This window comes from Anomalospiza imberbis, chromosome 20 (assembly GCF_031753505.1).
Source record: "Anomalospiza imberbis isolate Cuckoo-Finch-1a 21T00152 chromosome 20, ASM3175350v1, whole genome shotgun sequence".
Taxonomy (NCBI): domain Eukaryota; kingdom Metazoa; phylum Chordata; class Aves; order Passeriformes; family Viduidae; genus Anomalospiza; species Anomalospiza imberbis.
In genome coordinates this window covers 6,561,295-6,586,828 of record NC_089700.1, presented here as the reverse complement: position 1 = coordinate 6,586,828, position 25,534 = coordinate 6,561,295, and the positions used below count along the sequence as shown (strand labels likewise).

General features: G+C 61.9%; 2 protein-coding genes across 6 annotated transcripts in view; one reads left to right on the top strand and one right to left on the bottom strand.

Moving 5' to 3' along the window:
- Positions 1–68: 68 nt before the first annotated feature.
- On the bottom strand, positions 69–20,063 carry DPH1 (diphthamide biosynthesis 1). Of its 5 annotated transcripts, none has more exons than XM_068210414.1 (12): positions 19,961–20,063; positions 16,813–16,959; positions 14,533–14,596; positions 6,970–7,091; positions 5,116–5,270; positions 4,375–4,496; positions 3,115–3,183; positions 2,250–2,406; positions 1,265–1,365; positions 956–1,034; positions 519–650; positions 71–178 (listed from the first exon to the last, which is right to left on the bottom strand). In XM_068210414.1, the coding sequence occupies exons 1-12, from the start codon at positions 20,046–20,048 to the stop codon at positions 104–106; spliced, it is 1,311 nt and encodes a 436-aa protein (XP_068066515.1). In that variant the 5' UTR covers positions 20,049–20,063; the 3' UTR covers positions 71–103. The 5 variants fall into 5 exon arrangements, with proteins under 5 accessions (XP_068066518.1, XP_068066516.1, XP_068066515.1 ...); XM_068210416.1 differs by lacking the exon at positions 19,961–20,063 and adding an exon at positions 17,694–17,884; XM_068210415.1 differs by lacking the exons at positions 6,970–7,091; positions 19,961–20,063 and adding an exon at positions 17,694–18,016 and having other exon boundaries at positions 70–178.
- Positions 19,169–25,534, top strand: part of RTN4RL1 (reticulon 4 receptor like 1) — a 29,084-nt gene continuing 22,718 nt past the window's right edge. Inside the window, exon 1 of the mRNA XM_068210419.1 lies at positions 19,169–19,586. Within this exon, the coding sequence (XP_068066520.1) occupies positions 19,574–19,586 (13 nt within the window). The 5' untranslated portion in view covers positions 19,169–19,573. The remainder of the gene's footprint in view (positions 19,587–25,534) is intronic.

The following is a 25,534-nucleotide window of genomic DNA, read 5'->3' as shown; positions in this document are numbered from 1 at the left end:
CCCATCCATCCCAGCAGAGGGGGGGTCCCGGTGGTGCTTACATCAGCGGTGCCCCCGGCTCTGCCCGTGCCGGGTCCCAGAGCGCGGCAGCTGCGGGTGACACTCACGAAGCTGCGAGGTCCCCGGTGCTTGGCTGCTCCCCACCCTCGGGCGGGGCGGGGGGCGCGGGTGGCTTCCCCTGCAGGGAAAGGGAGGGTCAGGGATGTTCCAGCCCCAGCCGGAGCTGCCATGAGCCAGTCCGTGCCCAGCCCGCAGCACCCCGCGGGGGAACCCCCCCTTTCCCGGGGAGCCGCGGGGATCGGCAGGCGCTCACCCCGACAGGGCCGGGGAGAGCCGCGTGTCCCTCCCCAGGGCCGGGCTGGCATTGTCCCCGTTACTGTTCGATGGCAACGACACCACGGGGTGGCGCTTTCGGTACGCGGCACCGGGCACCGAGCGGCGCCGGGTGCTCAGCCCGTCCCGGTGCTCTCACCGGCCCGAGGGACCGTGCGGGGACCCGGCGTCCCCCCGCTGCCCACCTGTGCCGGCCGCCCGCGGCGCGGGGGCTGTGTGCCACCGTGGTTCACCGTCCATGGCCCCAGGGACTGGCTGGCATAGAAGTCCATGGGATAAGGCTGCTGCCACTCGACGTCCTGGAGAGCCACCGCAGCCTGCGGAGAGGACCGGGGATGAGTCCCCCAGCGGTGCCCGCAGACGGGGAGCTGGTGGTGCTGGGAGAGGTCCCAGCATCCAGCTTGGTGTGCTGAGGAGGGCACTGCTGGGGCAAAGCTGGAGGCACTGGGAATCTCACTGGTTTCACAAAAGATTGGGTATCCCAGCAGCATGCCTGGACTGTGCACAGAGCACAGATGGAGAGAGGAGGGGATGTTGTCTGGGTGCAGGGACATCCCCAAGCCTCCTCTGGTGCATCACCCCAAGCCAGAACTGTCCCCCCAAAACAGAGAGGGATGCTCACCTCATAGGGTGTCAGCAGTGGCTTGCTGAAGGCTTCTCCCCAGTCGATGGAGAGTCGGGGACAGGCCACCTGCACCCACCTGGAAGGGAAATGTCACAATGGGGATGAGCATTTGGGGAAGAACACGGCACAGTGAAGCCCCTCAGCAGAACCCCAGATGGTCCTCACTGTGCCAGCACCACCCTGGTAAGGACAGCCATGCCCTTCCCTGCACAGTGACAGCAGGACAGAAGTGTCAGGGACAGCTTCAAGCGGGAATTGCACAGGGATGGGACACCCTGGGGCTGGAGGGGGGTCAGCAGCACTCACACATCCACCTGGGGGAAGAGCTTTAACTTGCTGGGGAAGATCTCAGACAGCAGCACCCGCACGTAGGGCCGGCCCAGGGCGCGGAGACGCGACTCCAGGTGCTGCAGGGGAAAAAGGCAGGGTTAGGGTCCCCCAGGAAGCCCCCCAAGCCCTGCCCACAGCCCCTTCTTGGTCATCAGACCCTCTGTGGGTCCCAGCTCTGCCCCACGTGTCCCCTTGGCAGTCATAGGCCAGACTGTGGCCATGGCTCCTGCTTGTGCCCAGCTCTCCCCAGCACGTGCCTCAGCCTAATGAAGTAATTACTGCTCAATGACAACAATCTGTTCTCGTTAGCGGCTGCCTGCCCTGGGACACCCGCCTGTCATGGGCTGGCTGCAGCCAGGGCTTTCAGGAGGAGGAAGAGAGGAGCCAGAGATGTCCTTGTCCTCCAGAGCCAGCACTAATCGCCCCCTGCCCAGCCAGCCCTGGCCATGCCCGTGCCCTGCCCGCTGTGGAAGAGCAGCTGCTGGGACCTTGCTGCCCTGCTCTGCCCACTGGTCCCTGCGCTGCCTCAAATCTCACCTGTGGCTACCCCAGCATTTCTGGGTGTGAGCAGGGCCACCACGCTCAGAGGGCAGACCTCTGCTGTCCTGCTCCCCTCACCCAGCCGGGTGCAGAAAGCGCCAGCACAGCAGCTGAGTAGGGATGCTGAACCTGATCAGAAGTTCAACCAATTAAAACAAACCCAGGCAATTAATTGCCGAGCTGTCTGGGCAGGGGAGGGGGGGGTCTCCAAGACTGGCCAGCTCTCCCCAAGAACGGGTTTAATGAGCCCTTGTCCAGCCTCTCTCATCTGCTGCTAATTGCCCACACAGACCGGGGCCAGTGGCCACTGATGGGTTGCCAGCGGGGCCACATCCACCCTCACCCTGGCAGCGATGCCCACCAGTCCTTCCCCCCATCCAACAGCAGTGCCTGGTGGGGACACTGGGGAGGGGGCTGGTACCTGTAGGATGCTGGGGGAGCCCTGACGTCCCAGCGTGCCCAGGATGAGTCCCCAGCAGCGGGCAGCGCTGGCAGTGCGGATGGCGTCCTGCCGGGCGCGGTGCATGCGCTCGTGGCTGTAGTGCTCCTGCGAGAACACTTTGCTGTAGGGATCGTACCTGCAAAGCACAGCCAGGCTCACACGGGCTCCATCACCTGCCCTCCTCCCAGTGATGCCCGTCCCTCATTAGCACTAATTGCCTCCCACAGCATCTGTCCTCCTGGCTGACATAGGACCCAGCCGTCTCGTTTGGGGACAAGGACAGGGATAGGGACAAGTGTCCCACCACAGCACCCCAACACCCAGCACAGCCTCGGCTCCGTGCTCGGCTTCACACTCAGCTCCCCCCCATCCTGGCTCATCAATTATGAAGAATTCTTTGATTTGTTGCTTTGTTTGACGAGGAGAATTTTAATCAAATCCCACTCGGGTTTCGGCAGCTTCACCAGCGCCATAAACCTGACGTGCGCCTCCCGTTTGTAACAAACGACCTACTAGGAAATTCAGATTCTGCCAAATGGGCCCAGCCTTTCACTCCTGATATTTCATCTGCTTTCAGCGGCCTCATCATCGCGCTTTATGGCCTCTGCCTGCAGCAGCCGGGCTTTAATGGCTGCACCTCCACGAGCTTTCACAGGTACTTGTCAAAATGTTTATATTCAGCCTGAGTAAATGGCTGGTGTTCATCTCCCCCAAGCACCTCCTCACCCACCCCGTGGCCTCTCACCTGCCCATGCCTGCTGCTGGCAGCTGCCTGCCCAGCCCTGGGGGCACATGGGGACAGATGGGGTGGTCCCCACCATGGGATTGGAGTGGGTGCCTGTACCTGTATGCAGGTATCCCTGGGTTGGCAATCATGATGGACTCCAGGTGGAAGCGCCCGTCGCCCAAATACCTGCCGAGAGGGGAGGGAGAGCTATGGCACTGGGAAACAGCAGCACCCCATCCACGTATCCTTCCCAAACTGCAGCACAGTGGGGATGTCAGGAATCCAAGCTCCTGTGCTGGGACCCAGGGGCAGCAGGCACAAAAGGGCCCCCTGGCATGGTAGGGCTGGAGAGGCAGCCATGCTCAGAGCAAGGAGGGGTGCTCACACCAGCACGGGGTGGCTGGGAGCTGCTCCATCTCAATGGCTGGTTCTAGACGTTGCTGCTTCCATTTCTAATCGGATTTCCAGTCAGCAATTACATTTCAAAGCCTTTCATTCAGCTGCCCTAATGGAGTGAGGGCCTGGAAAATGAATTCAGACGTAAAACTTGACTAGATTTTGCCCTTAATTGGAGAATGACATTTTGGGAGATCAAAGCTAATTTGTCTGCAAAAGTTAGCCCCAGAGACGGTGCAAAGAAGAAAATAATAATGCAGAGAGGACGCAGGTAAGGCCGAGTGCACCTGCGCGGGTTGGTACCGCACTGCCAATCCTGTGCCAGCTGCAACGACCCACTCTCACCAATGCAGTGCCAGCCTGACTGCCCCTGCCTGCTCCTGATGTCCTTGGGGAGATGGAAAGTGGCTCAGGATGAATCCAGAGCTCTCACTGCGCCTGTGTCCAGCAATCTGGAACCCAGCTCCCTGCATGGCCGTGCTTGGAAAGGCACTGGTGCTGTAGGCTCCCAGCAGCGTGGGCAAGAAGGAGCTCAGCAGGGCCCAAACCCACACCTGGGCTCCCCAGCTCCCCCCAAGGGTGGGGTCCTTGTATTTATTTATTCTGCAGCACACTGTATTCACAGTACATTAAGCATTTCCATTACCTAAAATAATTAGGTGATAGGAAGCGAAGTGCTCCCTCTAATTTGCTGTCCTTAAATAAAATTAATGTTGCTGTGATGTTGGGCCCCGGCCATTTGTCTTTTCCAATTATCCACCCGCCCTTCCATCTATTATCTATTCTGATATACGACTCAATTATTTCCTCCGTGCTACAAGCACACGCCACTTAAAGCAGTGTGAGCAGCTGAAGGGGGCCTATCCCAGCCTGTGGATAACCCTCACCACCCCGAAAATTGCACAAAACCAGGTAGGGAGTGCAGGAAGGATGGCAAGTCTGGGCCAGGCAGGAGGATGCTGAAGGACCCCGGGTACTTACACAATGGCATCCGTGTCCTGAGCGAGCCGGGGTGACGTACAGCCCAGGATCTCTCCCGGGGACAGTGGCTTACACTGGGGCACACACACCTTGTACTGGGAGCGCAGCTCCTGCGACACGGCCTGTGGGAGACGTGGGGTCAGCAGGGACAGGCCATGGCACAAAGGGTGGCTGAGGACCCTTGGGGACACCCCAGCGCTGGTGGTCCCAGCTGTCGTGGCCCAGTGGAGGGGAACCAGCCCGCTCGGGGTGGCACCAGGAACAGCCCCGCGCAGCCGGGATGCTCAGCGAGGCTCAGCACACGTATCAATTAAAAGACAATGGAAAAGGCTTAACGCTTGGATAGCCCCGTGTTTTGATAGACACGGCTCAAGAGGCTCATTCATCTCCTCCCCTCGTGGCCAGCAGGCCGTTCAGGGGCAGACAGACAGACCCGCCGGAGCTTCCCCGGCCGCTGCCGGCACTGCATCAAAATGCCAAGTGCTCCACCGCCTGCCCTGACATTTCCAGAGCAGCTCCCGGGGGAGCTGGGGAGGGGTGCCGCCATGAAACATTGATCAGAGTTATTATAAAGTACTTGATCAACATTATGGCAGCACCACATTATTGCAGTGACTGTCAGAGAGGAACCAGCTCCACCAGCACCCCGGGGCAGCTGCTCCCACCGCGGGGCTGGGACAGGGAAGGGCTGAGCCAGAGGAAAACTCAGGGGGAGACAAAAGCCAGGGATTTCCATCTCACCTGCACCGTGGAGACGAACTGGATGGTGCTGACCAGGGCCAGGGAGGTGCCTGCTGCAAAGTTGAAGCGAATGGTCTCAAGAAAATGGGATGCATCGATCTTTATGTCCACGAACACATAGAGCATCTTCAGCCCCTGGGTGGAGTCGATGGGAACTGGTGACAGGAAGAGACAGGGTCTGAGTGTGGGGTACACCCGGGGCTCCAGCGAGCCCCAGGCTGTTGCTGCCTGCAGCTGGGGGATAAAGCATGTTGGTGGGGCTCCCTGTGCCCCAAACTACCCTGGCATCGGCAGGGTGGCCTGTGCCACCCCTCTGCCTGTGCTGGCACCCAGGGCAGGGAGTGCAGATGGGAACCACAGAGAGCACCCGCTCAGTTTCTCTCCAGATAATGGCAGCCTGGGGAATCAATGAACACAAATCTAATTACCCCTGGTGCTAAGAAGCCTTTGTCACCACGATTAAGTGAATAATTAAAGTACACAGAGTCCACATCGATCCACAGCTCCACGTTCACTTCCCATTTTGGTGCTCTTTGCCTGATCACAATTAAGTGCAAATTACTCCCTCCTGCGGGCACGTGGGGCTGGGAGGGAGCAGGAAGCATTGTGTGCTTCACCACTGGCCACCCTGGTGACAGGACCACCATGGGCAACTTGAAAGGAATCCAGCATCCTCACAGTAGCCCTTGGGTAATCCAGGGTGCCCTGTAACCCACCCAACTCTGCCCTGTGACCCACCCACTCCAGAGCAGGCAAGGGCGACAAGGCCACGGGCAGCAGATGGCAGCTGGTCTGGTGACAGTCAGCCTGGCAGTGCCTGCCTGCCCCTGCAGGGAGCAGCTCCAGCTGATGTGACTCCCATTCCCCAGAGCAGCCTGATGGATATGGCCTCTTCCGCCCCTTCCCGCTGTTCATTCATGAGCAGCAGGCTACAAACCAGGAGTTTTATACTCCCTGTTCCAGTGGTGCCCATAACCCTCCTTCCGTAAGAAAGCACCTAGCACACGTATTTATCACCAGGAACGCTCACACCGACGTGGCTTTCAGGACAGAGTTCTCAACTGGGGAGTCAGTATTTCATACAGAGCCTGATGCAATTCTTCAAACCTGTTTATAGGGCCCCATAAACGTCCAGGAGGGCTGCCAGGTGCTGGGAGCGTGGCAGCATCAGGGATGCACACACCTCCTACTCACTGTGGCAATTCTGCAGATCCACCTTAAAACCCAGAGCGTCTTATTGTTATTTTTGGGCTGATTCCATCCTGGGTGGACTTCAAAGTTAGCAGCATCTGGGACAGCAGCGCAGTTTCCATGGCAACTGGATCCAGAGTACTGTCCGCCTGGGGAGCACACAGCCTCCTCCTCCTCCCTTCCCTGCCCAGCCTGCACTGTACCCGCAAAGCCGCCTTTCCTGGCCCCGGGGCAAGTGGGACCCCAAGGCCCTTGCTCTCCTCTGCCACCATTCCCTTTGTCATCACTCCACAGAGGCCAGGTGGGGAGCAAGAGCAGCCTCATCCCCTGGGCCAGCGGGGTCCTGCCAAGCCAAGGCCTTGCTTCTCTGCTCTTGGGGACATGGCTGGATCCGTGCGCTGCTGCAGCAGCCGAGCAGGACGAGCACGCCCTGCTGCGCCCAAAATCCTGCCCGTGAGCAACCACCCAGCCAGCCTGGCCCCATCCAAAGCCAGCAGCTGAAGCTGGAGAACAGAAAGCCCTCTGGGAAGGGATTAGCCTTTGGCACTAAGTCTCCGAGCTGGCGTCGAGAGGGGTGTGGAGTTCTCAGCGTGGCACGGTGGCAGCAGCACAGCCTCCACAGTGCCACACCCCAGCAGCACCCCGGGACTCGGTGTCACCTACTTAGGCAACTGTGTCCATAGTGCACCAGGAAGTCAGCGCCCAGGGCCCGGGCCGTGTAGTCATCCACGCAGCAGGCGCCGTAGGTCACGTCACCCATCACCACTGCCTCTGCATCCGTGAATCTGTGGGAAGGCACAGCACTGAGGGTCACGGCCGTGTCACCGCAGCCCAGGTTCTGCCCCCAGCCCCGTGGCATGTCACTATGGGGGGACCCCGTGCTGCCACCGAGCCACACGCCGAAGAGGACAAGCACTGGCTACTCTCCGAGATGTCAACATGATTAAGCGGGAGAGCGGTAATCCGCCTCTTCAATTGGGTAAAGCTGTTTGCAATTCAGCGGATTATCCACTCATCAAACAATACGCTGCCAGATTCCTAATGCTCCAGCGGGGAGAGCAGCAGAGGGAGACCCGGCACAGCGTGGTGCCACCGCTTCCACCAGCCGGCCCTGGGGACTGGAGCCACTGGGACGGGCAGAACAGCTGTCCTGGCATGCCTTGCGATGCCAACCAAGCTGTCATCACCCCATGGCTGGGCACTCTGTGAGCCAGCGAATCTCATCTGCACCTGACTGCGTCAGCCCTGGATGCCAGTTTGGCCAAGATGGGTGACCTCCAGAAGAGCTGGTGCTTAAGTGGCATTTGGCGAGGGAAAGCACCAAACTGACACTGGTGCTGTCCCCTACCCCCAGTGCTCCAGTCCAAGCCCACCTGCCAGCCTGTGGGTGAAGGGGCACACACCAGCGCCGAGCAGCAAAGCCAGGGCTCTGGCATGATTCAGAGGCACCACCTTTGTGGGTATTTATTGCACCATTTTGGGGGATTATTAGCTTGGCTACCTTCCCAGGGAGCTGCCAGCAGGATGAGAGCAGGTATCACGATGACAAAGCCCCGTGCCTGGAGGGGCTGCTTAAACCAGATGCTAATTCCTTATTTAATCGAGGCCTGCTGTAGCTCGGTGCCAGCAGGGTCCCCCCTGCTGCTGGCACAGGGGACCAGGGAAGGAGGGGGCGCTGGCACAGCGTCACCCCCTGCAGCACCCATCGCTGGCTGGGGGCCAGGGTCCCGCGCTCCCCCCAAGCGCCAGGCAGGGAGCGTTACGTCGGCGGCAAGAATAGAAATGGTGGGCAGAGCTGGGCAGATGGCAGAAGGTGGAGAAATGGCGGAGCGTGCTGAATATTAACAGCTCCAGCCCATCCATCAGCGCCCAGGGAGGGGGACAGGGGAGCAGCAATGCTGGAGCATCCCCGAGGAGGGGGCACAGCCATCCTCACCTCTGAGTCCGGCCTGCGCAGCTCCCACTCCACAAGGGTTGGGGATGCAGCTGGGGAACGTCAGAAGATGGGCAGGATCCTGCCAGCACCCAAATCCCGCGATTCCTCACGGCCAGCGTGGCCTGGATGGGAGGACGGCTCCTCCACTGCCCACGTGGCCACGCCGTGGGGCTGGGGGCTGCCAGTGAAGGTTCGAGAAGGCTCTTCCCACCCTTCTGAGCCCCCAGCCCCCTCTTCTAATGAGAGGTGATGAGATGAACATGAATCAGACTCCACACATCTCAGCAAAAGTGGAAAATTATTCAGCTCCTTAAGATTCAGGATAGGGAGGTCTGACTCAGAGCGGCAGCCAGCGCCGCTTAATTTTTTATAGATTAAAATGTATGCAAATTGGCCCAAACCCCAGAGAAAGTCCCTGGGGGTGAAGAGCAAGAAAGTGAAATAGCAACAGTGGAAGGAGGAGGGCAGAGGTGCCCGTGGCCCTGCCCGATTTGTGGGGCTGCAGCTGGGCAGGGAGAGATGAGGCTGAGCCCTGCGCTGGCCATGGGCAAGACTCCTCCTCTGGCTGCAGGGAGTGGAGGCACAGATGAGCAAAGAGGCCACGGGATGGTGCCTGGTGAGGAGGGAACCCAATGGTGCTGGCAAGGCCAGGAGCCTGGTGCTGCTGCAGGAGGGGCTCCAGGATGGCACACACCAGGATCACCCGCTCCGGCTGGGCTGGACAATCGAGCGGAGCCGTAATCATCTCCCAAGACAAATCAAAGGCAGGCGCCAGGGCCTCCCCTTGATGTTTTAATCAGCTGAGTGTCGCCAGAGTTTTTCATCAAACTACAGAGGAAGGAAATGTCAATTAGCAGCCACCTGCCTCTGATGCAGGTTGGGGAGCTGCTCGCCAACCAGCCCGGACCAGGACGTGGGCAAGGGGCTGCCACGGCAGCATCCTTATCAGCGTTTTGTGTCCCTGGAAGTTGTCACAGCCACGGATAGGTCCCAGCAGCACGCTGGCAGTGGTGACAGGGATGTCCCCACCCAGCGCCTAGACGCTCATTACAGCTGGGAGCTCATGAATATTGAACACGTGGGGAGGTTATTCATCTTTTACATCCCGCAAACCCCGGCTCATTCTGAAAAACCGCCTGGCCTTAGCATTTTTCTCATCTCCCCCTAATTCATTATCTGCTCCTTTAAACAGATGGCTCCCAAAATCCCATTTATAAAGTGCCATGCTCAGCACTGGCAGGATGTGCTCCAGGGCAGGCCAGGTTCTGGCCCCAACCCCAGCTGGGACCCCCAGGCCCTCCCAGCTCTGCTCCCCGGTGCAGGATGGAGGCAGCAGCAATCCAGGGACAAGTTTTGGGGCTGAAAACACTGGGTCAGAGACATGCACATGGAGCCTGCATGTCTCCAAGTATGGGGTAGCCAGCCCCTGTCACCTGAGCACAGGCACTTGGCTGGAGCAGCCCTGATTTATCCCAGCCCCTCAAAAAATGAATGAGAGCATTTGCTGCTGGCAGGAGCACAAGGTCCCTTGGCAGTGTGTGAATGATACAGTGCTGGTCCTCAAGCCATGAGGCAGAGAGCAGCTCTGTCCAGCAAGGACAAGTATTCAGCCCCTGTGTGTCCACCAGCCCTTGGTGGGGAGGGGATTGAGGGGACTGGGTTGAGAGTGGCCAGTTCTGGCACCCCTGTGCTTTGGGAGGATGGAGGCAGCACTGGGATGCCAGGGTGCCTGCATGCTGTGCTGGGAACATGGACACAGTACAGACTGCCCCTTGCCTCACAGCCACCTGCCTCGCCTGCATGCGGCCCTTCAAATACCCCACAACCACCCCAAAATCACCCCACAACCTCCACCCCCCTGCCTGCTCTGTGCCCAAGCCCAGAGTGTCCCAGAACACCCATGGGTGCTGCTGTCCTGGGCTGTGGGGGCTGAGCCCAGCCCTGGCTGAGAACAGTGCACTTAATTAGCAGAGAAGCCCATCACCAAGCCCCATTACCAGACTCCCAACTTCATTAGCACAGGAAGGCTGCACATAATTAAAATAATGAGTTTGTGATTTTATTGCAATTGGTGCTGGAAGAGCCCAGCTGCAGCTGGGCAGTGGTGGAGCCCCACAGAGCTCCTGCAAGCGGGGCACAATGAGGAGAGGTGGGTCTCCCCACAGCCCCCCAGGAGGAACCATCTCCAGCTGGGTCCCCTCCCCTGAGGGGACTTCCCACTCTGTCCTCACTATAGGTGGCAGGGCAAACACCACCTGACAAGGGGCATGTCCCAGGGCACCCCACCTTTGCTGGTCCCGTAGTAGTGAAAAAACCCCAAAATAAGGCAAACCAAGGGTCAGTGCACGTTGGTTGTAAAGGCACCATGACCATCCTGTGTCCCCTCTTCACAACACAGAGCTCTTTGGGATTCAAGGAGGTGGCACGGGGCACTGGTGGTGGGTACCACATCTGTGCTGGCACATCCCAGCCCTGGGAGGTGACAGCCCTATAGACCCCCCACATTCCCCCAGGCCCAATCCCCCCCCCCACCGCCCCCCCACCCCGGAGTAGCCACCACCCGGGTAGAAGGTTTTGAACATCTCCAATGAAGTGAGAATTTCATTCCTCCTAATGATGTTGTTGTGTGGTTAATGACAGTGATTAAGTTCCCCTGCACAGTGTGCACCCGCTGCCAGAGCCTCCAGGTTGTGCTGAAAAGGACGAGGGGAGAAGGGAAGGCAGCGCTGGCCAGCAAAGCCACAGCACTGTGCAGCTGAGGCCAGATCCTGATCTCTGTTAGTGTCCCAGGGTGGCCTTTTGGGACCTCCTGGTGATGCTGCCAGGCTTCATCACAGCATTCAGTCCCACACTGCTCAGTGCCACATGGCAGACCTGTCTGGCCAAGGGAACTGGCACCTGCTGGCACTGGGAACCTGCTGGGCACACCAGCCATGGCAGCGGGTACTGTGGGGCACACTATCCATCAGGGCCTGTTTTGTCCTGGCCATAGTGGGGCATTTCAAGCTCTGCCACAGCTGTTGGGCTGTGCACACAGCTATTTAACTCTTTATTGCTCAACCAGGACCTGCTGTCACTCCAAAAGTGCCACTCCCTGTATGCTCCTGAGTCACCAGGATGAGACTAGGATGGTCTGTGCACCTCCAGCACCACCTCGCATGGATCTTCAAAAGCCACTGGGAGTTGGGAAGTGTTTAAAGCTGTGACGGGGCAGCCTCTGTGCGCATCAGGACACCCCTGGGCCCCCTGTCATTGCCCATCCCTGCCACCAAGCCTCAGCTGATTAGCAGGAGCCTCTCACCCCGGAGTGGCACAGGAAGACAGAGGGATTAGCAGCTGCGAAGCCTGACAGCCGACTTTATTAACACGGAATCAAAAGCCCAGCTGAGAGCCCAGCTGATCCGTCTGCTCCATCCCCGGCAGGGAGGGGAGCAGGGGTCCGCTCCTGGCTGCACAGCCCCCAGCTGCAAGCTGGTGGCGCAGGGGGACACGACTGCCACCTCCCCGGCATGACAGCGGGTGGGCTGGGGGCTGCCCCTTCCCGAGCTGTGGTCCGAGCTCCCCCCACGCGGCTCTCCACGCTGCCGCCCCCCAGCACGAGTTCCTCTCTGCCGAATTACATCAGCCGTGACAAATGGAGCCAATTTGGAAGGTGCCGCGGGAGTGTCGTGATGTGGCGCCGGCAGCGCGCAGACCCCGGCCCCGACGCCCCCCCGCAGCCGGGCCGCTCGCCCCGGCACAGCTTTGACAATGACAAACCTATTAACGGTAATTAACTGGCCTCACACCGGTCAATGCTCCGAGCGTGCTCTCGATTTCAAAGGCTCCAGGCTGAGAACCCCACCGGCCTTTCCGGCGGCGGCGGCTGTGATGCTTCGGCTACATCTTCATCCCCGCAGCCCCTCGGGGCTCGGCCAGCGCCAGGGCAATGCTGGGAAGCTCAGACAGGCCCCACCTGGCCGCCCCCTCCTCTCCTTACTCCACAGAGCTCCCCGGGGGCCTGCTCACTCCCACATGGCAGCGAGGGACGTGGTGACACTGCCATCCCCACTGCACGGGGACAGACAGACGCACAGCGAGCACCGTGTCCCCCTCGAGCCGCCTGTGATGCGGGGGAGTGAGCCACATCCCCGCTCTTGGCTCTCCCCAGCACCACCAGGCCACGGCACAAATATTCTATTAAAAGGCAGCTCCAGCAGAAGGGATAAATATTCAGTCTGAGTGGCAGCTGCCACGGCTCCAGTTCAACCGAAACACACAGGGGTGGGCACTGTCACCCCAGGGGCACCAGCCCCGGGCACGGCTCTGCAGCCAGCAGCGGAGAATGCAGGGGAGGGAATACTCACTCCCCAAACTCCCACCAGCAAGGACAGGGCAGGAGGCTGTGGGGATGGGCTGGGGAAAGGGGCTGCTCGCTGAGCAATGCCCCCAGTGGGCACACAGCTATTCCTGTCACGCTCAGCCCTCACATCCTCTCTGTCACCAGGAGGGACACCAGCCCAGGGCTGATGGTACCCCCAAGACCCTGTCCTCAGCCTGGTGACGGCAGCCAGAGCACACAGCTGCAGCAATTCCTGTCACGTCGGAGGCTCATCCGGCCCCAGCACTGGGTGAGGAGGGCCAGCGGGAGCGGGCGGCCGAGCTTCCATTCCACATTAATGCTGGCGATGAATATTAATAGCAGGAAGAGGCAGGAACTAACGAGGCCACCTGCCGATACACACCTCACCTCCAGCAGCGTATCTGGGTCCCCAGTGCGTCCCCAAGAGAGTAGACACAGGGCTGAGCTCACTCCTGCCCACAGCCACACTCCTCCAGCTGGCAGTGCTGGTACCCAGAACAGCCACATCCCCAGCCAGGGTCACGGATGGCACCCAGTGCTCCCAGTAAGGGAGTGGCAGTGGGGTGTCTCTGGGTACTGGATGATGGCAGTGAGGGAAGGATACAGCCCTTCTGCTCAGCCTTGAAGCCATCCCACATCCAAACACCATCCCATCAGTGCCCCCACATCCCCTCCCTTGGCTGGGCACCTCTACCCACGCAGCACCCATCTCCCACCAGCATCCCTCACCAGCCCAGCAAGGATGCCAGCACCCCAGAATCCAGCGGCACCCTGGCATTCAGCACCCTGGAATCCACCATCCACCAGGAAGTGGGGCTTAAGGTTTCATTCAGATAAAAGAGCCCCTTAATCCGTTGCCTTTGAAGTCGGAGACATGAAAGCGGCTGGGTGCCAAAGCTGGAGAGGAGGCAGCTCCGCTTAAAGGGACAAACCCACGCAGAGCTGCCCACACTCGCACCCACCCCCTGCCCCCCGCGCCCGTCCCTTGCCCGCGCCCACCTTCCCACCGAGTGTGGGGCTGCCGCGGGGGAGAGGATGGCAGAGCGGGGACAAAGCCCGCGGGCATGGCTGCCTTACCACCCAGCACAGCAGCTGCAGCTAGGCGAGGCTGCTGGCCTCGGCATGGCAGCTGCTAATGAGTGCCACGACCCCGATGGCAGACGAGGCACGAAGTGCTATTAGCACTAATTCATTGTGCTAAAACAGACTGGGGCTGCGGAAGGGGCTGTGGTGGGTGAGGAGGAAGGTAGCCGCGCTCAGCAGGAAAGAGATCACGGCCAATTTCTGCAAGGTGCCTGCATCCACTGTCACTGCGCAGCCCAGCTCCTCTCCAGTGCCTCAGCCTCGCCTCTCAAGTGGCACGGAAAAATCAAGAGAGGAGCCGTGGCGAAGGGGTCACCCAGCAGGATCGACCCTTTCCGTGCCATCACCGTGGCCTCGAGCCTCCCCAGCCGCAGCAAGGCTGCCCCTGCGCATCTCCGTGCCGGGCAGCGTGGCTGCAGAGGCAGGACGAGGCCAGCGGGGAGGAGGCTGGGTCCTTGCCGCAGCGGTGGCCCCACTGCCGGCCCTCCCCTGGCCGCACTGCCGTGGGGAGCGCGCAGGCACCGGGCTGGCGTCAGCCGGTTGTGAGCACGGCTGCTCCCTGGCTCCAGCACCCCTGCGGGGCCCCGGCACGCTGAGCCTGTCAGCAGCTCCCGGCACAGCGGAGAGGGGAGGAGAAGCCGAGCAGTGAGGGCTGGGCTGGCACCGCACCGGTCCCTGTCCCCAGGGCTGGCAGCAGGTCCCTGTGACCTGCCTAGCTGTGCCCAGCCAGGTCGTGGCCCCAGCCACAGCACGTCCTCATTCATAGCCCTGGGCTTCTTCCTGCCCAGTGGCCAACCCATCCCCAGCAGTAGCCCCCATCCCCTTGCCAGCCCCAGAGCCCCGCAGGGAAAAGCCGTGGTCTTACCGCTCAATGATGTCAGCGATGGTGCAGGCAAACATGAGGAGCCCTTCTGGCATCTGCAGGGCCACTGGGAAGAGAAACAGCCACGGGGTTAGGAGGGGCTGGAAGGGACATCTCGAAGTGGGGACCAGCTCAAGGTGCAGCCACAAACCGCCCTCCCCAAACCTGCCAGGTGTTGGCCAAAAATCCAGGTGGCTCTGGCAGCTGGGGTGCAGACTGTCCTGCCTCGGGCTGTATCCACTCTCCCTGTGCACACACCTCATCCCTCTCTGAACCCACTGACACTGCTGGCCTCTCCCACTTCCCACAGTAATGACTTCCAGATTCTAATTATGTGCTGCACAGCAAAAGGAACTTTCTTCTGTTTATTTTAAACCTGCTCCTAATAATGTAAACATGTGCCCCTGGTTCTCCTGGTACAAGAAAGAGTGAATAATCATCCCCTGTTCAGCCTCTCCACATCATTCACAATTCTACATCCCTATCATATCCCCTTTCGTTCACCTCTTTTCCAACTAAAGGATCTAAACCTATTTAATCTCTCCTTATACAGAAGCTACTCCAAACCTTTGATCATCCTCACTGCCCTTCTCCACACCTCCCTCACAGCTTCTCTCTCCATTTCAGGAGGGTGGCCAGCAACAGCTGCAGGATTGTGCCTTGCAGGAATTTATTCAACAACAAATTATGTTTCCTCATTTGCTCCCTCCTCACAGAACAATCAGAACAATCCCTCTTCCTCCAAAGGCCAGCGAACTGCCCAGTGCCTGGGAGCCCCCCACGGGGTGGTGGGGAGGAGCAGGGACCATGATGGAGGAGGTAAATGGAGGAGGCCCCATTAATCCTATTGTTTCACCTCCCAATCCCACTAAGATATCCCAGCTTCCATGCTATCTATCCAAACACTCTCTCCAGATTCCCCTCCAACAAAATCCCCACGCTTCCAGGCCCAACCCACTGGCCAGTGTGGAGCTGTGTAAAGGCCTGGCTCAGATTAGGCTGATCCCACCCTGTTCCAACCTGCAGGGCCCAAGGAAAGCTGCACATGCTCTGCCAGCGCCTGCCTGATCTGGCAGGGATGGGAGTTCCACATCCCAGCATCCCCCAGCCCATTTGAGACTATTTTGGCCCATTTGGGGCTGCCTTCCAGCCCAGATCTGCAAACAGCGGGCTGGCAGGAGGCAGCTGGGTCGCTCTCCACCATTGTCACAGCACAATGGGGAAAGGGGGTGCTCCCCAACCCCCCCAAACCCCAGAGCAGGCAGGGCACAGGCAGGGCTGGCTGCAGCCCTGTGGGAGCCTGCGTTCCCCCAGCAACGAGCCCCTGGCTGGTCTCGGCACACGCGGATTTTTAAATCCCAGCACGGCTGGCTGGCTGATGGGCTCCGCTCCCAGCTCGGAAGCCTAAATCCCAGCCGCATATTTACATTTAATTAGGAGGTGCCAAGCAGCAAAACACAGCGAGGAAAGCCAGAGCAGCACGGCTGGGCGGCCCCGCCGTGTCCTGATGGAACACGCTCAGCCCCGGCGCCCACCCCTCAGCCGGAAAGGGCCGCACAGCCCCACAGCCCGCGGCCCTTCGGCATCGCAGCCGGCAGCAGCTCAGCTTCCAGAACATCCCCGAGATGCCTGCCAGCCCTGCCAGCTCGGTGGCAGCAGGCAGAGACATTCCCGGGCGGATACAAAGCATTTCAAATCCACGAGCAGCCCCTGTCTGCACGTGAAGTCAGGGTGGGGACGCTGGTGACACCCGGGGATGGAGGGGGAGGCTCCGAGCCCTGCTCCTGATCACACATCGCTCCGTGGGATGCACAGGCTGTGCAGGGAAAGCCCTGGCACCACTCCTGAAGCCTCCACAATCATCCCCTGCTCCTCTGGGGCTACACAACCCTCTGAGGAAGGTTCAGCTCCCTGCCAGCCCCACCCGGTGCCCGGTGTTGTGGGGCTCCCCCTTCCCAGCCCCAGCAGTGTGTCAGGAAAGCGCAGGGAGAGAGGAGAGAGGCAAGAGGAGCACAGCAGGGACCTGGCCAGCATCCCAGACACATCTCCAGGCTGACAGGTCCACGCAGCTCAACCTGTCCTGTCCGATGTGATTATAATCCAGAGATACAGATCTATTAACCCCCCTCGGGAGGAGGAGAGCTCGCCAAGACAGAGCCTCAACACACGGGGGGCACAGCAGCAGCTCAGCCCCAGCCTCACCTGCCCCACGGGGGTCCCACCGAGGGGGGTCAGCAGCACAAACCAGCCCCAAAACCGCTCATCCCCCGGGGCAGCGCTCACCCTTCCTGGCCTGAGCCTGCCGGATGCGCCAGATGGTCTTGGGGATCTCGAAGTTGTAGTTGGGGGGCAGGGCCTCGGCCGCCTCCCGCAGCTCCGCGTTGCCCAGGATCTCCTCGGGGATCTGCTGGGCCACGTGCCGCGCTCGGGCTGCGGGACAAACGGAGGGACCTAACGGAGCCGCCGGAGCGGAGCGGAGCGGAGCGGAGCGGAGGGGAGGGCAGAGCAGCCCGCACGCCACGGGCCACCAGCAGCCTTGCTGTCCGCATGCCAGGCCTTGGGGCTCAAACCCCTCGGGCCAAGCGGGGAAAAGCGGGGGGGTCCTGCCCTTCACGCTGGGGGCAGATCGCTAGCGCTTTTCGGGGGAACAAGGAGGCTTTTTTTAGCCCAGAAAGCACCGCAGTAACGATGTGAAACCCCGTGAGCGCAGCTGGCTGTCCCCACAGCGAGGGGACAGCACGCACAGCCCCTCAGGGCTCATCGGCCAGCACCCCGGTGACACCAACAAGGGGATCCCGTTATCCCACCGGGAAAAAGCCACTCAGCGCCGGGTGATCCATCCCCGGGAGCCTCATCCTGAAGCCGCCCCCCGACAGCAGCCGCCCCCCTACATCTCGCCGATGCCAGAGTGCAGCGGGGGAGTGACAGCAGGGGGATTATTCACTATTTCCAGCCCAACGCCGGCACTCACGAGCCACCAAACCCTCCCCGCACGGCCCACGGGACAACCGACAAAGGGCCAGCTGGGCCGGGCCGGCGGCGGGGGTGGCCGGGATGGTGGCGGAGCCACCTCCCGCCACCGGCCCGGACTCCCCCGTCGAGGCAACCAAAACAGCGCCCGGTAGCGGCCCCGGGAGCCCCGCGCTGAGCCGGTCCCAGCCCACCTTTGGCGGGCACCGGGGCCGCGCTCCCGGCCCGCACGGGGGCCGCCATGGCTGTGGCGCACGTGGAGGCGGGAAGGCAGCACTAAGCGATCCCCGCGCAAGGCCGGAGCAGTCGCCGGCCGAGAGATCGAGCTCGGGAGCGCACCGGCGAGCCCCGACGGGACGGGCGGTGCGGCGGGGACCGAGCGCTCCCGCCACAGTCCCGGCGGGACACTGGGAGTGCGGTGGGATGTGACAAGCGCTGCGATGGCGGGGCTGTCCGCCCTTCACGTCGGGGACGTGGTCCCGCCGCATCCCTCGCGGTGCTGACAGTTTCAGGGTTAACGGTCCTAACGTTAGCACAGGGACGGGGCGGGGGCACCGGGAGCGTTGTCATGGTGACGGGTCCGTGGGTCCCCCCCACGCCCCTGCGAAGCATGGGGCAAGAGGGACCGGAGGGTAATGGGGACCCCCTGGAGACAACGGGGATCCCGACGGTGCAGTAAGGACAGCAGCGCTCCCGGTGGAATAACGGGACCCTCTCGGGGCAGTGGGGACAACAGCGTTCCCGTTGGGATAACGGGACCCGCGGTGGGACAGAGGGAAGGAGGCAAGAGGGACCCTCGAGAAGCAGGAGGGACAGTCCGGGGTCAGCGGGGACCTCCAGGGGACGATAGAAGACCGAGGAGGCAGCGGGGATCCCCCGAGGAAGGCGGCGATCCCGGCGGGGCGGTGGGGACGGCTGCGTTCCCGGTGGGATAACGGGACCCCCTGCGGTGCACGGGGGAGGAGGCAGGAGGGACTGTCTGGGGACAGCGGGGACAGCTCGGGGGCACCGGCGTGTCGGGATCGCGGCGGAGAGCGCGGGGACAGCAGGAATCGGGAGACAAAGGGGACAGCAGCAACCGGGAGGCAGAGGGGACAGCAGAGCCCCAGGCGGGGTATCCGTGACCCCGGTGGGACAGCAGGGAGCGGCTGGGGCGGAGGGGACGAGAAGGGGCGGAGGGCACCGTAGGGAGCGGCTGGGACCGTGCCGGGGCGGCGGGGACAGCAGAGACCCGGATCGGACGGCGACATCTCGGCGGGACACGGCCACACGGCGGGCAGAGGGGACGATAAGGGGCCGAGGGGACGGCGGGTCCCCAGGGAGCGGCAGGGACGGTGCTGGGCAGGCGGGACAGCGGGAACAGCCGTGACCACGGCAGGCGCGGGGCGGCGCGGCGGAGCCTCGGTGCGATAACGGGGCACCGTGTGGACGACGACGGCAGAGGGGACAACGACGTGCCGGGGGTGACAGTCGGTCCCGGAGGGGCGGCGCTGGGCCATACCCCCCGGTGGGGCGGAGGGAGGGCGGCGGCGCGGGGAACGGGAGGAGCGGCACTTTCACGAACTGTCCACGGGAGGCGGGAGAGGCGGCGGCGGCGGCGGAAGGGGGGGCCCGGGGGGGCTCGCCCAGCCCAGCCCAGCCCAGCCCGGCCCAGCCCAGCCCTGCCCGCCCCGTCGCTGCCCCGCCCCGCCCTGCCCAGCCCTGCCCGCCGCTGCAGGCAGCGCGGCACCGGCACCGGGCACCCCTTTATAGGCTCTGCCCGAGGGGGTGGGGGGCGGCGGCGGCCCCAGCCCCGAGGGGGCGGCTCCCCCCTAAAAGCCGGCGGCGGGACGCGCGGCGGGCAGAGGCGCGGCCGGCGCTCCCCGGTGCTCCGGGGCCGGCGCTCCCCGGTGCCGCTGCGGCTCGGCCCGCCATGCCCCCGCGGGGGCCGCTCGCCCGGGCTCCGGCTCCCCGTTCCCGGTACAGCAGCAGCAGCAGCCGCCGCCGCCGCTACCGCTCGCCGCCGCCGCGCCCGAGGCTCTGAGCGCCGCCGCCGCCGCCGCCGCCGGGAGACCGCGCCCGCCCCGGCTCCAAGATGCTCCGCCAAGGTGAGCACCGCACCGGGAGGGCACCGGGTGCCGCGGGCACCGGGGGCAGCGGGGCCGGCCCCGAAGTTTGTCTCCCCGCCGAAGTTGGGGCTGCGCCGCCGGGCGCCCCCCGCCGCCACCGTGTTACCGGCGCCGCCACCGAGGCTCGGGCACCCCCCGGGGAGCGGCACCGGCGGGAGCGCAGCGCGGCGGGGAGGCGGGAGACCGGGAGGAGCGAAGGGAGGCAGGGCAGGCGCCGGGTCCCGCAGGACCGGGGACGCGGTGGGTCCCGCGGGCACCGGGGTACGGCGGGTCCCGGAGGCAGCGGGGATGCGGCGGGCGCGGGGGGGTCGGTGTTCGTCCCTCAGGGCGAGGGAACGGGAAACGGGGCTCACCGGGGAGCGCGGGGGGTTCGGCGGGGAAGTTGGGGCGAGCCGTCCCGTTCGGCCCCCCCCTCCGAGGAGAATCGCTCCGCTGTGACATCACGCGATTTCCATGGCAACCGCCTGGGACATCATCGGGGAGCTTTGTGACATCACAGCGAGGGGAGCAGCCGGCCCTTCCGGGGGGTCCGGGACGGTGGGGGGGGGGGGCAGGACCCCCGGCCCTGCTGCACCGGAGCCAGGCCCGGGGAGATGCTGGGGACAGCGGTGCCATGCGGTGGGACCCCAGCTGGACCCCCCCACTGCTGTCCCATGCCCCAGGCAGGGGGTGGCCGCACAGCCCCCGGCCCAGCCCTCGCCACCACCAGCACATGCCCCTCTCCGACGAGGCTCGGGCGGCACGGAAGGTGCCAACGCTGTGTGTGCAGCCCCTGGCATTGAGGTGCAGACCCCCAGGCAGGGCAGAGCCCCCGCTGCCACCCCAGAGACGCTTTTTCCCGCTGGGGGAAATGTCACCTTGCGGCTGTGTGGCCTCGCACTCTGATGCTCCTTTCTCTGGCTCCCGCCTCAGCTTTGCTTGGCGTATTAACCCAACCCGGCTGGATGACTTGAGAACAAACCCCAAGCCTTCGGAGGAGCCCCGCTTTCCAGCCTTGATTCCCAGCCCTGGTGCAGCCGGCTGGAGGAAAAGCATCATCCAGGCTGGGAAACCGGGAGCCTGAGGTGGAGGCAGGCAGCGAGGCTGCCGACAGGGTTGGATCCCACCAGGGGTAGTCTGTTAAGGTCAAGATCTACAGCTTTCATTTGTGGAGCTAGAAAAACAAAATGCAAATTGAAGAGCCTGTGGGCTAAAGCAAAACCTATTCTTAAAGTTTTTGTCTTGTTAAGCAAGGAAATAGAGTGCCAAATAGGCTTTGTTAAGTGGCAGTCTAATTAATAATTTAAAATCTTGTAGCTGTCTTTCATTAGAATTTATCTGTACATCAACCACAAAATCAGTCAAACACACTCATTTATAAGTTAATACCGTTCCTGAATAATTCAACAGGCAGTTAGAGGAGGCCTCCATCCTGCCGACAGGTTCTCCCCTCCCTGTCTCACCGGGCCAGGTGTCCCTGGGCAGGGGTGCCCCGTCCCCAGCATTTGCCCCAAGCGGGGTGCAGAGGGGACATGTGAAGCAAGGGGACAAAGGGACAGCTGCTGCTGGGGCGCTGGGCTGGGGCCAAGCCCCTCTGTGGAGCTCCGGGGTGACTGATTTTGTCGAGGATGGTGGCAATGCAAGGCTGTGCTGGTGGGTGGCAGCGCGGGCTGATGGTGGCACTGCCACTGCCTTCCACATCCCACTGCTGGGGACCAGGCTTGAGGCTGGGGCCATGGCAGGGCTTGAGGCAGCAGGAGCTGTGCCGTGGTTGACACCTCCAAGGGAGGCAGCTCCGAGGGGACAGCTTCACACGCGGTGCCACACGGGCAAAGTCGTTTGCAGCAGGATGGCGGCAGCGTGGCCGGGCAAGTGCTGCTATTCCTGAGGGCATTTTGGGCCTCTTGCACCCCGTGGGCTTCATCCGTGGAGTCACTGGTGGGATTCAGGGTGGATTCTGTGCAGTGGGATGTCACTGGTGGCGTGGCAGTGGGTGACAGCGTGGGGTGCAGCTCCATCCGGGGTGAGGGTGTCACAGCCTTGTCAGGGGTGGCCGCAGGCAGCTGCAGGCAGGAGTGCAATACTGGCGATGCAGGAGAAGGAGATTTCCAGGTCAAGGATGACACCAAGGTCATGGGCAGCCACATCCCTGTCCCTTCCACCGCTCATCCCATCGACAGGGTGTCCAGCCTCCATCCCTCCCTGCCAGGGCAGCAGTCAGTGGGCAGGGTGCAGGCGCAGGCTGGACTGCGGTTCTTGCGCCGGGGAGCCAAGAGCCCAGAAACCTTTCTGCTTATAAAAGTTTAATTTCATAAAGAGCTGATAGGAAGCCACAAGCTCTCTGTGCCCGGTGAAGCAAGGGAGGGGGCCAGGATGCGGCCCAGGCTGTCCCTGCAGTGGTGCTGGGGGAGAGTGAGGAGGGGTCAGCAGATGAAACCTGCCTGGACCTGGAGTCGGAGCTGGGATGTGAAGGAGCCGTCGCTGCTCAGTGACCTGCACTGATGGAGCCGGGCAGGGTCAGAGCCGTGGCCACGCTTGGCTGGATGTTATTCCCACCTTTTGCCGAAAATGCCACACCCAGTGCCCCACAGTCTCATCTGGGTGCCGGAAGCTGTGGGTGACACTCCAGGTGGCCTCGAAGCGCTGCCCTAAAAACATCAGTGAACCTGCCCAGGAGACGTAAAAATATGCATTTTCCAGCGTGATTTCACACCCATCTTTCCCTGAAGCACCTGGCAGTGCTGGAGCCAGTGGCACAGGCCAGCAGCAGGGGCAGTGGGGCTCCATGGTTTGCAGGATGAGGCTACGAGTGGGATGTCATTGCCTTGGGGTCAGGCAGGAACTTGGGCTGCTGGAAACTGCTGGAGCGCTGATGGGTTTTGACAGCAAGAGCCAAAATCTTGTTTGAAGGCAAAAACCAGGCAGGGAAGTGTGGGAGCCTGGAGGGATGTGGTGTGACCAGGTGTGACCAGGGCTGCCTCCCACTGGGGCATCCCCTGCTCCTGGCAGTGCCCCTGTGGGAGTGCAGAGGCAAAGCCCCCCCTTGCAGAGGAGTGACCCAGGACACGGCCACTTCAGCCCCACATCACCTGTCCCACTGTGCCCCACATTGGGGCACCTCTGGGTGACACTGCCACTCAATCCCACCCCAGGGAGCTGCTCCAGTCTCCCCCAAACAGCCAAAAACTTGGGCTTTGTTTGCAAAGTGCAATTCCAGGGTTCAGCCACGATCAATAGAGACTTGGGTTATTAAGAGCAGATTATGTTTGCAGAGCTCTTTGCTGGAGCAGCAGCAGCACAGGCACCCACACCCCAGCAGTGGTGGCTGTTGTTTGGGTTCCCAGCAGGTTGGGATGGGCGAGGTGCTGCCCTCCTTCAGAACCCACCGAAGGAGGCTGAAGTCTGATTTAAGAGCAGCTGCAACAAGTGGGAGGCTGCAGGGAGAGCCATAAGGCCAGGAGCAAGAGGGATCCTGGTGGGAGTCAGTGAGGAGGAGCTGGGGATCCGTGTGCTGGCATGGGCAGGGGTGCAGGGCACGGCCTCAGGAGCACCACTGGGATACAGGAGCATCCGTGCCCTCTCCAGCAAAGCTGCTCTTCCTCTGCTATTTTGGGTGATGCTGCTCAAGCCCAAGGTGGAAAGAGCTGGCTCAGCCTCAGGATCCTGTGCCAGCAGCAGGGCTGGTGCTGTCCTCGCTCTGGGTGTCAACACCGCGTCCCATCTCCCAAATGGAGGAAGCACCAATCCCACCGATCCCCCTGTACCATCCCTGTGGAACAGCATCACCATGGAAACCCACAGCCCTGCGCCTGCCGCCCGGCAATCAGAGGGGGGACACTTTTAGGAGTATTATTTTTACTGATGACAAATGGTGAAGGCTCGGTGCTGACAAAGGAGATGAGCCCAGTGCTGGGCATCGCCTGTTTTCCCCGTGGTCGGTCTTTCTCCTGCTTTTCCTGCTGAGGGCACGTGCTGATGGGGCAGCCGTGGCTGTGCCCGGGTGTTAAGTGCGGGCAGGGCGAGCGGCAGATGCAGGACGGGAAGATGTGGGGGGCAATCTTCTTTGCGCAGATTAGGATTGAGGGTTATTAAGCGGAAAATGCTCCATTTGGTGTAGAAAGCTCCTTTTCCTTTTTAACAGCATATGTGCCCGCTGGCTGCTTGCTTCCCGGTGGTGTTGGCACAGCGGCTCGGAGCCGGCACGGCAGCTTGGAGCCCGCCCAGCTTTGGTGAGCAGCTTTTAGCGATGCTCCCGCCTGGGCCGGGAGAGCCGTGACCGCTCTGGTGGCTCACGGTGCCAAAAAGCTGGTTCCTGTCACGGCTGTGTCTCTCACGGCCAGCGGGATGGGGTGGCAGTGGGATTTGGCCCTGGAGAGGTGATGGCACAGCAGGTCCACGGGGGTCCAGCGTGGATCCGAACAGATCCCGTGTGTGGGGAGGGCGCGGTGCTGGAGCCGGAGGGTGTCAGGGATGCTCCACGTGCTCCCTGAGTCCCGGCATCGCCATCACACGGGGAAGATGCAGCCGCTGTTTTCTGGGGAGGGAATTTGGCTGCTGCTGCTCTGGCAGGGCTCCTTACGGAGCAGCCCTGCAAGCGGAGGGGAGGTGCCAGCGGCTCCGCCAGCCCCGTGTGCCGCACTTGGGAACCGCTTTCTATTTTTTTCCAGCTGCATTTGCACCAGCGTTTGCATCGGTTTGCTTGGGGAAACCCCATCCCCGTGACCGCGGGACCCCCGCGGTGCCACCCGAGGGGTGCAAAGCCCGTCCTTGGGCGCGGAGAATGTCACGGGGCTTTTTTGGCCCGAGATGACCTGGGTGAAGATCTTGTCCATGAGACCTTCACCCAGCTGGGTATCCACGTGCATTTGGTACGTGCTTGCACCGGGCAGATCCCTTCTGATCCCCGCGAAGGGAGGCAGAGGGGGACAAAAGCTGCCGGCTGCATCCGCTGCCAGCTCCTGCCTCCCTGAGCCTCCCTCCTTCCCTCCCTGCTGCCTGCAAATTCGGCATCCCATCGGGTGCTGGATACAGCCACCCTGCGGGAAGCACACCGGAGCCAGCAGAGGGGCTGGGATGATCCCCCCTCGGCAGGGATATGCCGGGGTGTTTGTGCTAACAAGCCCAGCGTATTATAATTTCAATGGAATTTAAAAAACAAAATAGTCCTCAGACAAACGACTCTGCAGTGCCTCTGCCAGGGCCTAAGATCTGCTGCTATCTATTTTTTAATAATTGAGGGTAATAAATATGTATTTCTTTCTCCTTTCTCTCCGTACGCCGCAGCTTGTCAGCTCCCTGCGTCTCTCCTCTGATCAGACCCCATCTTTGCCGCGCGGAAAGGAAAAGAAAGGGAAAAAAAAAGAAAGAGAGGGGAGAGAAAAAAAAATATTCTTTAAGCAAAAAGGATTAAAGCCTTGAAAGTAGGTCTGCCCGAGCTACTCGGCTCCTCCTGCTCCCTGCCAGCCGCAGACAGGGCCGGGGACAAGAGGAGCATCCCCAGGCGGTGGAATCCGTCCCCGCGGGGTGTTTTTGGGTGCAGATCCCGGCTGGGCAGCGGCAAATCCCCCGGGGAACGGGGCTGTGGCTGGGCAGAGCCGCCGGGTAACTTGGCAAACCGCTGCTCCGAGCCAGTTCTGCTTCGGTGGCAGATATTCCCCGGCTTATTATTCCCTCTGGTTTTCAGATGGAGATGTTGGCTCGAAGACGTGGAGAGGGTTTGGCAGTGGGGCTGAGCCCGGACCGGGCTCCGGGACCCCCCCGGCCTCGGGATGCTGGGGCGGAGGAGGCGCTGGTGTGAAGGAGGCGGCTATTTATAGCTTCCCTCGGCTTTTGTTCCTTTTCCAGTAGAGCTCCTCTCGAAATAGAAACAGTGCCGACTGCGCGGCCGCTCCCGGGGCCCAGCCTGGATGCGGGGGGCATCTCCCGGCCCGGAGCGGGAGGATACCCCA

Coding starts and splice junctions, on each gene's coding strand:
- DPH1 (XM_068210415.1), bottom strand. CDS start 17,987: ATGCGGCGGGACCACGTCCCCGACGTGAAGGGCGGACAGCCCCGCCAT. Junction 2,407..3,114: donor CCAGGGATACCTGCATACAG/GTACAGGCACCC, acceptor TGTGCTTTGCAG/GTACGATCCCTACAGCAAAG. Junction 179..518: donor GCCGCGGGCGGCCGGCACAG/GTGGGCAGCGGG, acceptor CTTTCCCTGCAG/GGGAAGCCACCCGCGCCCCC.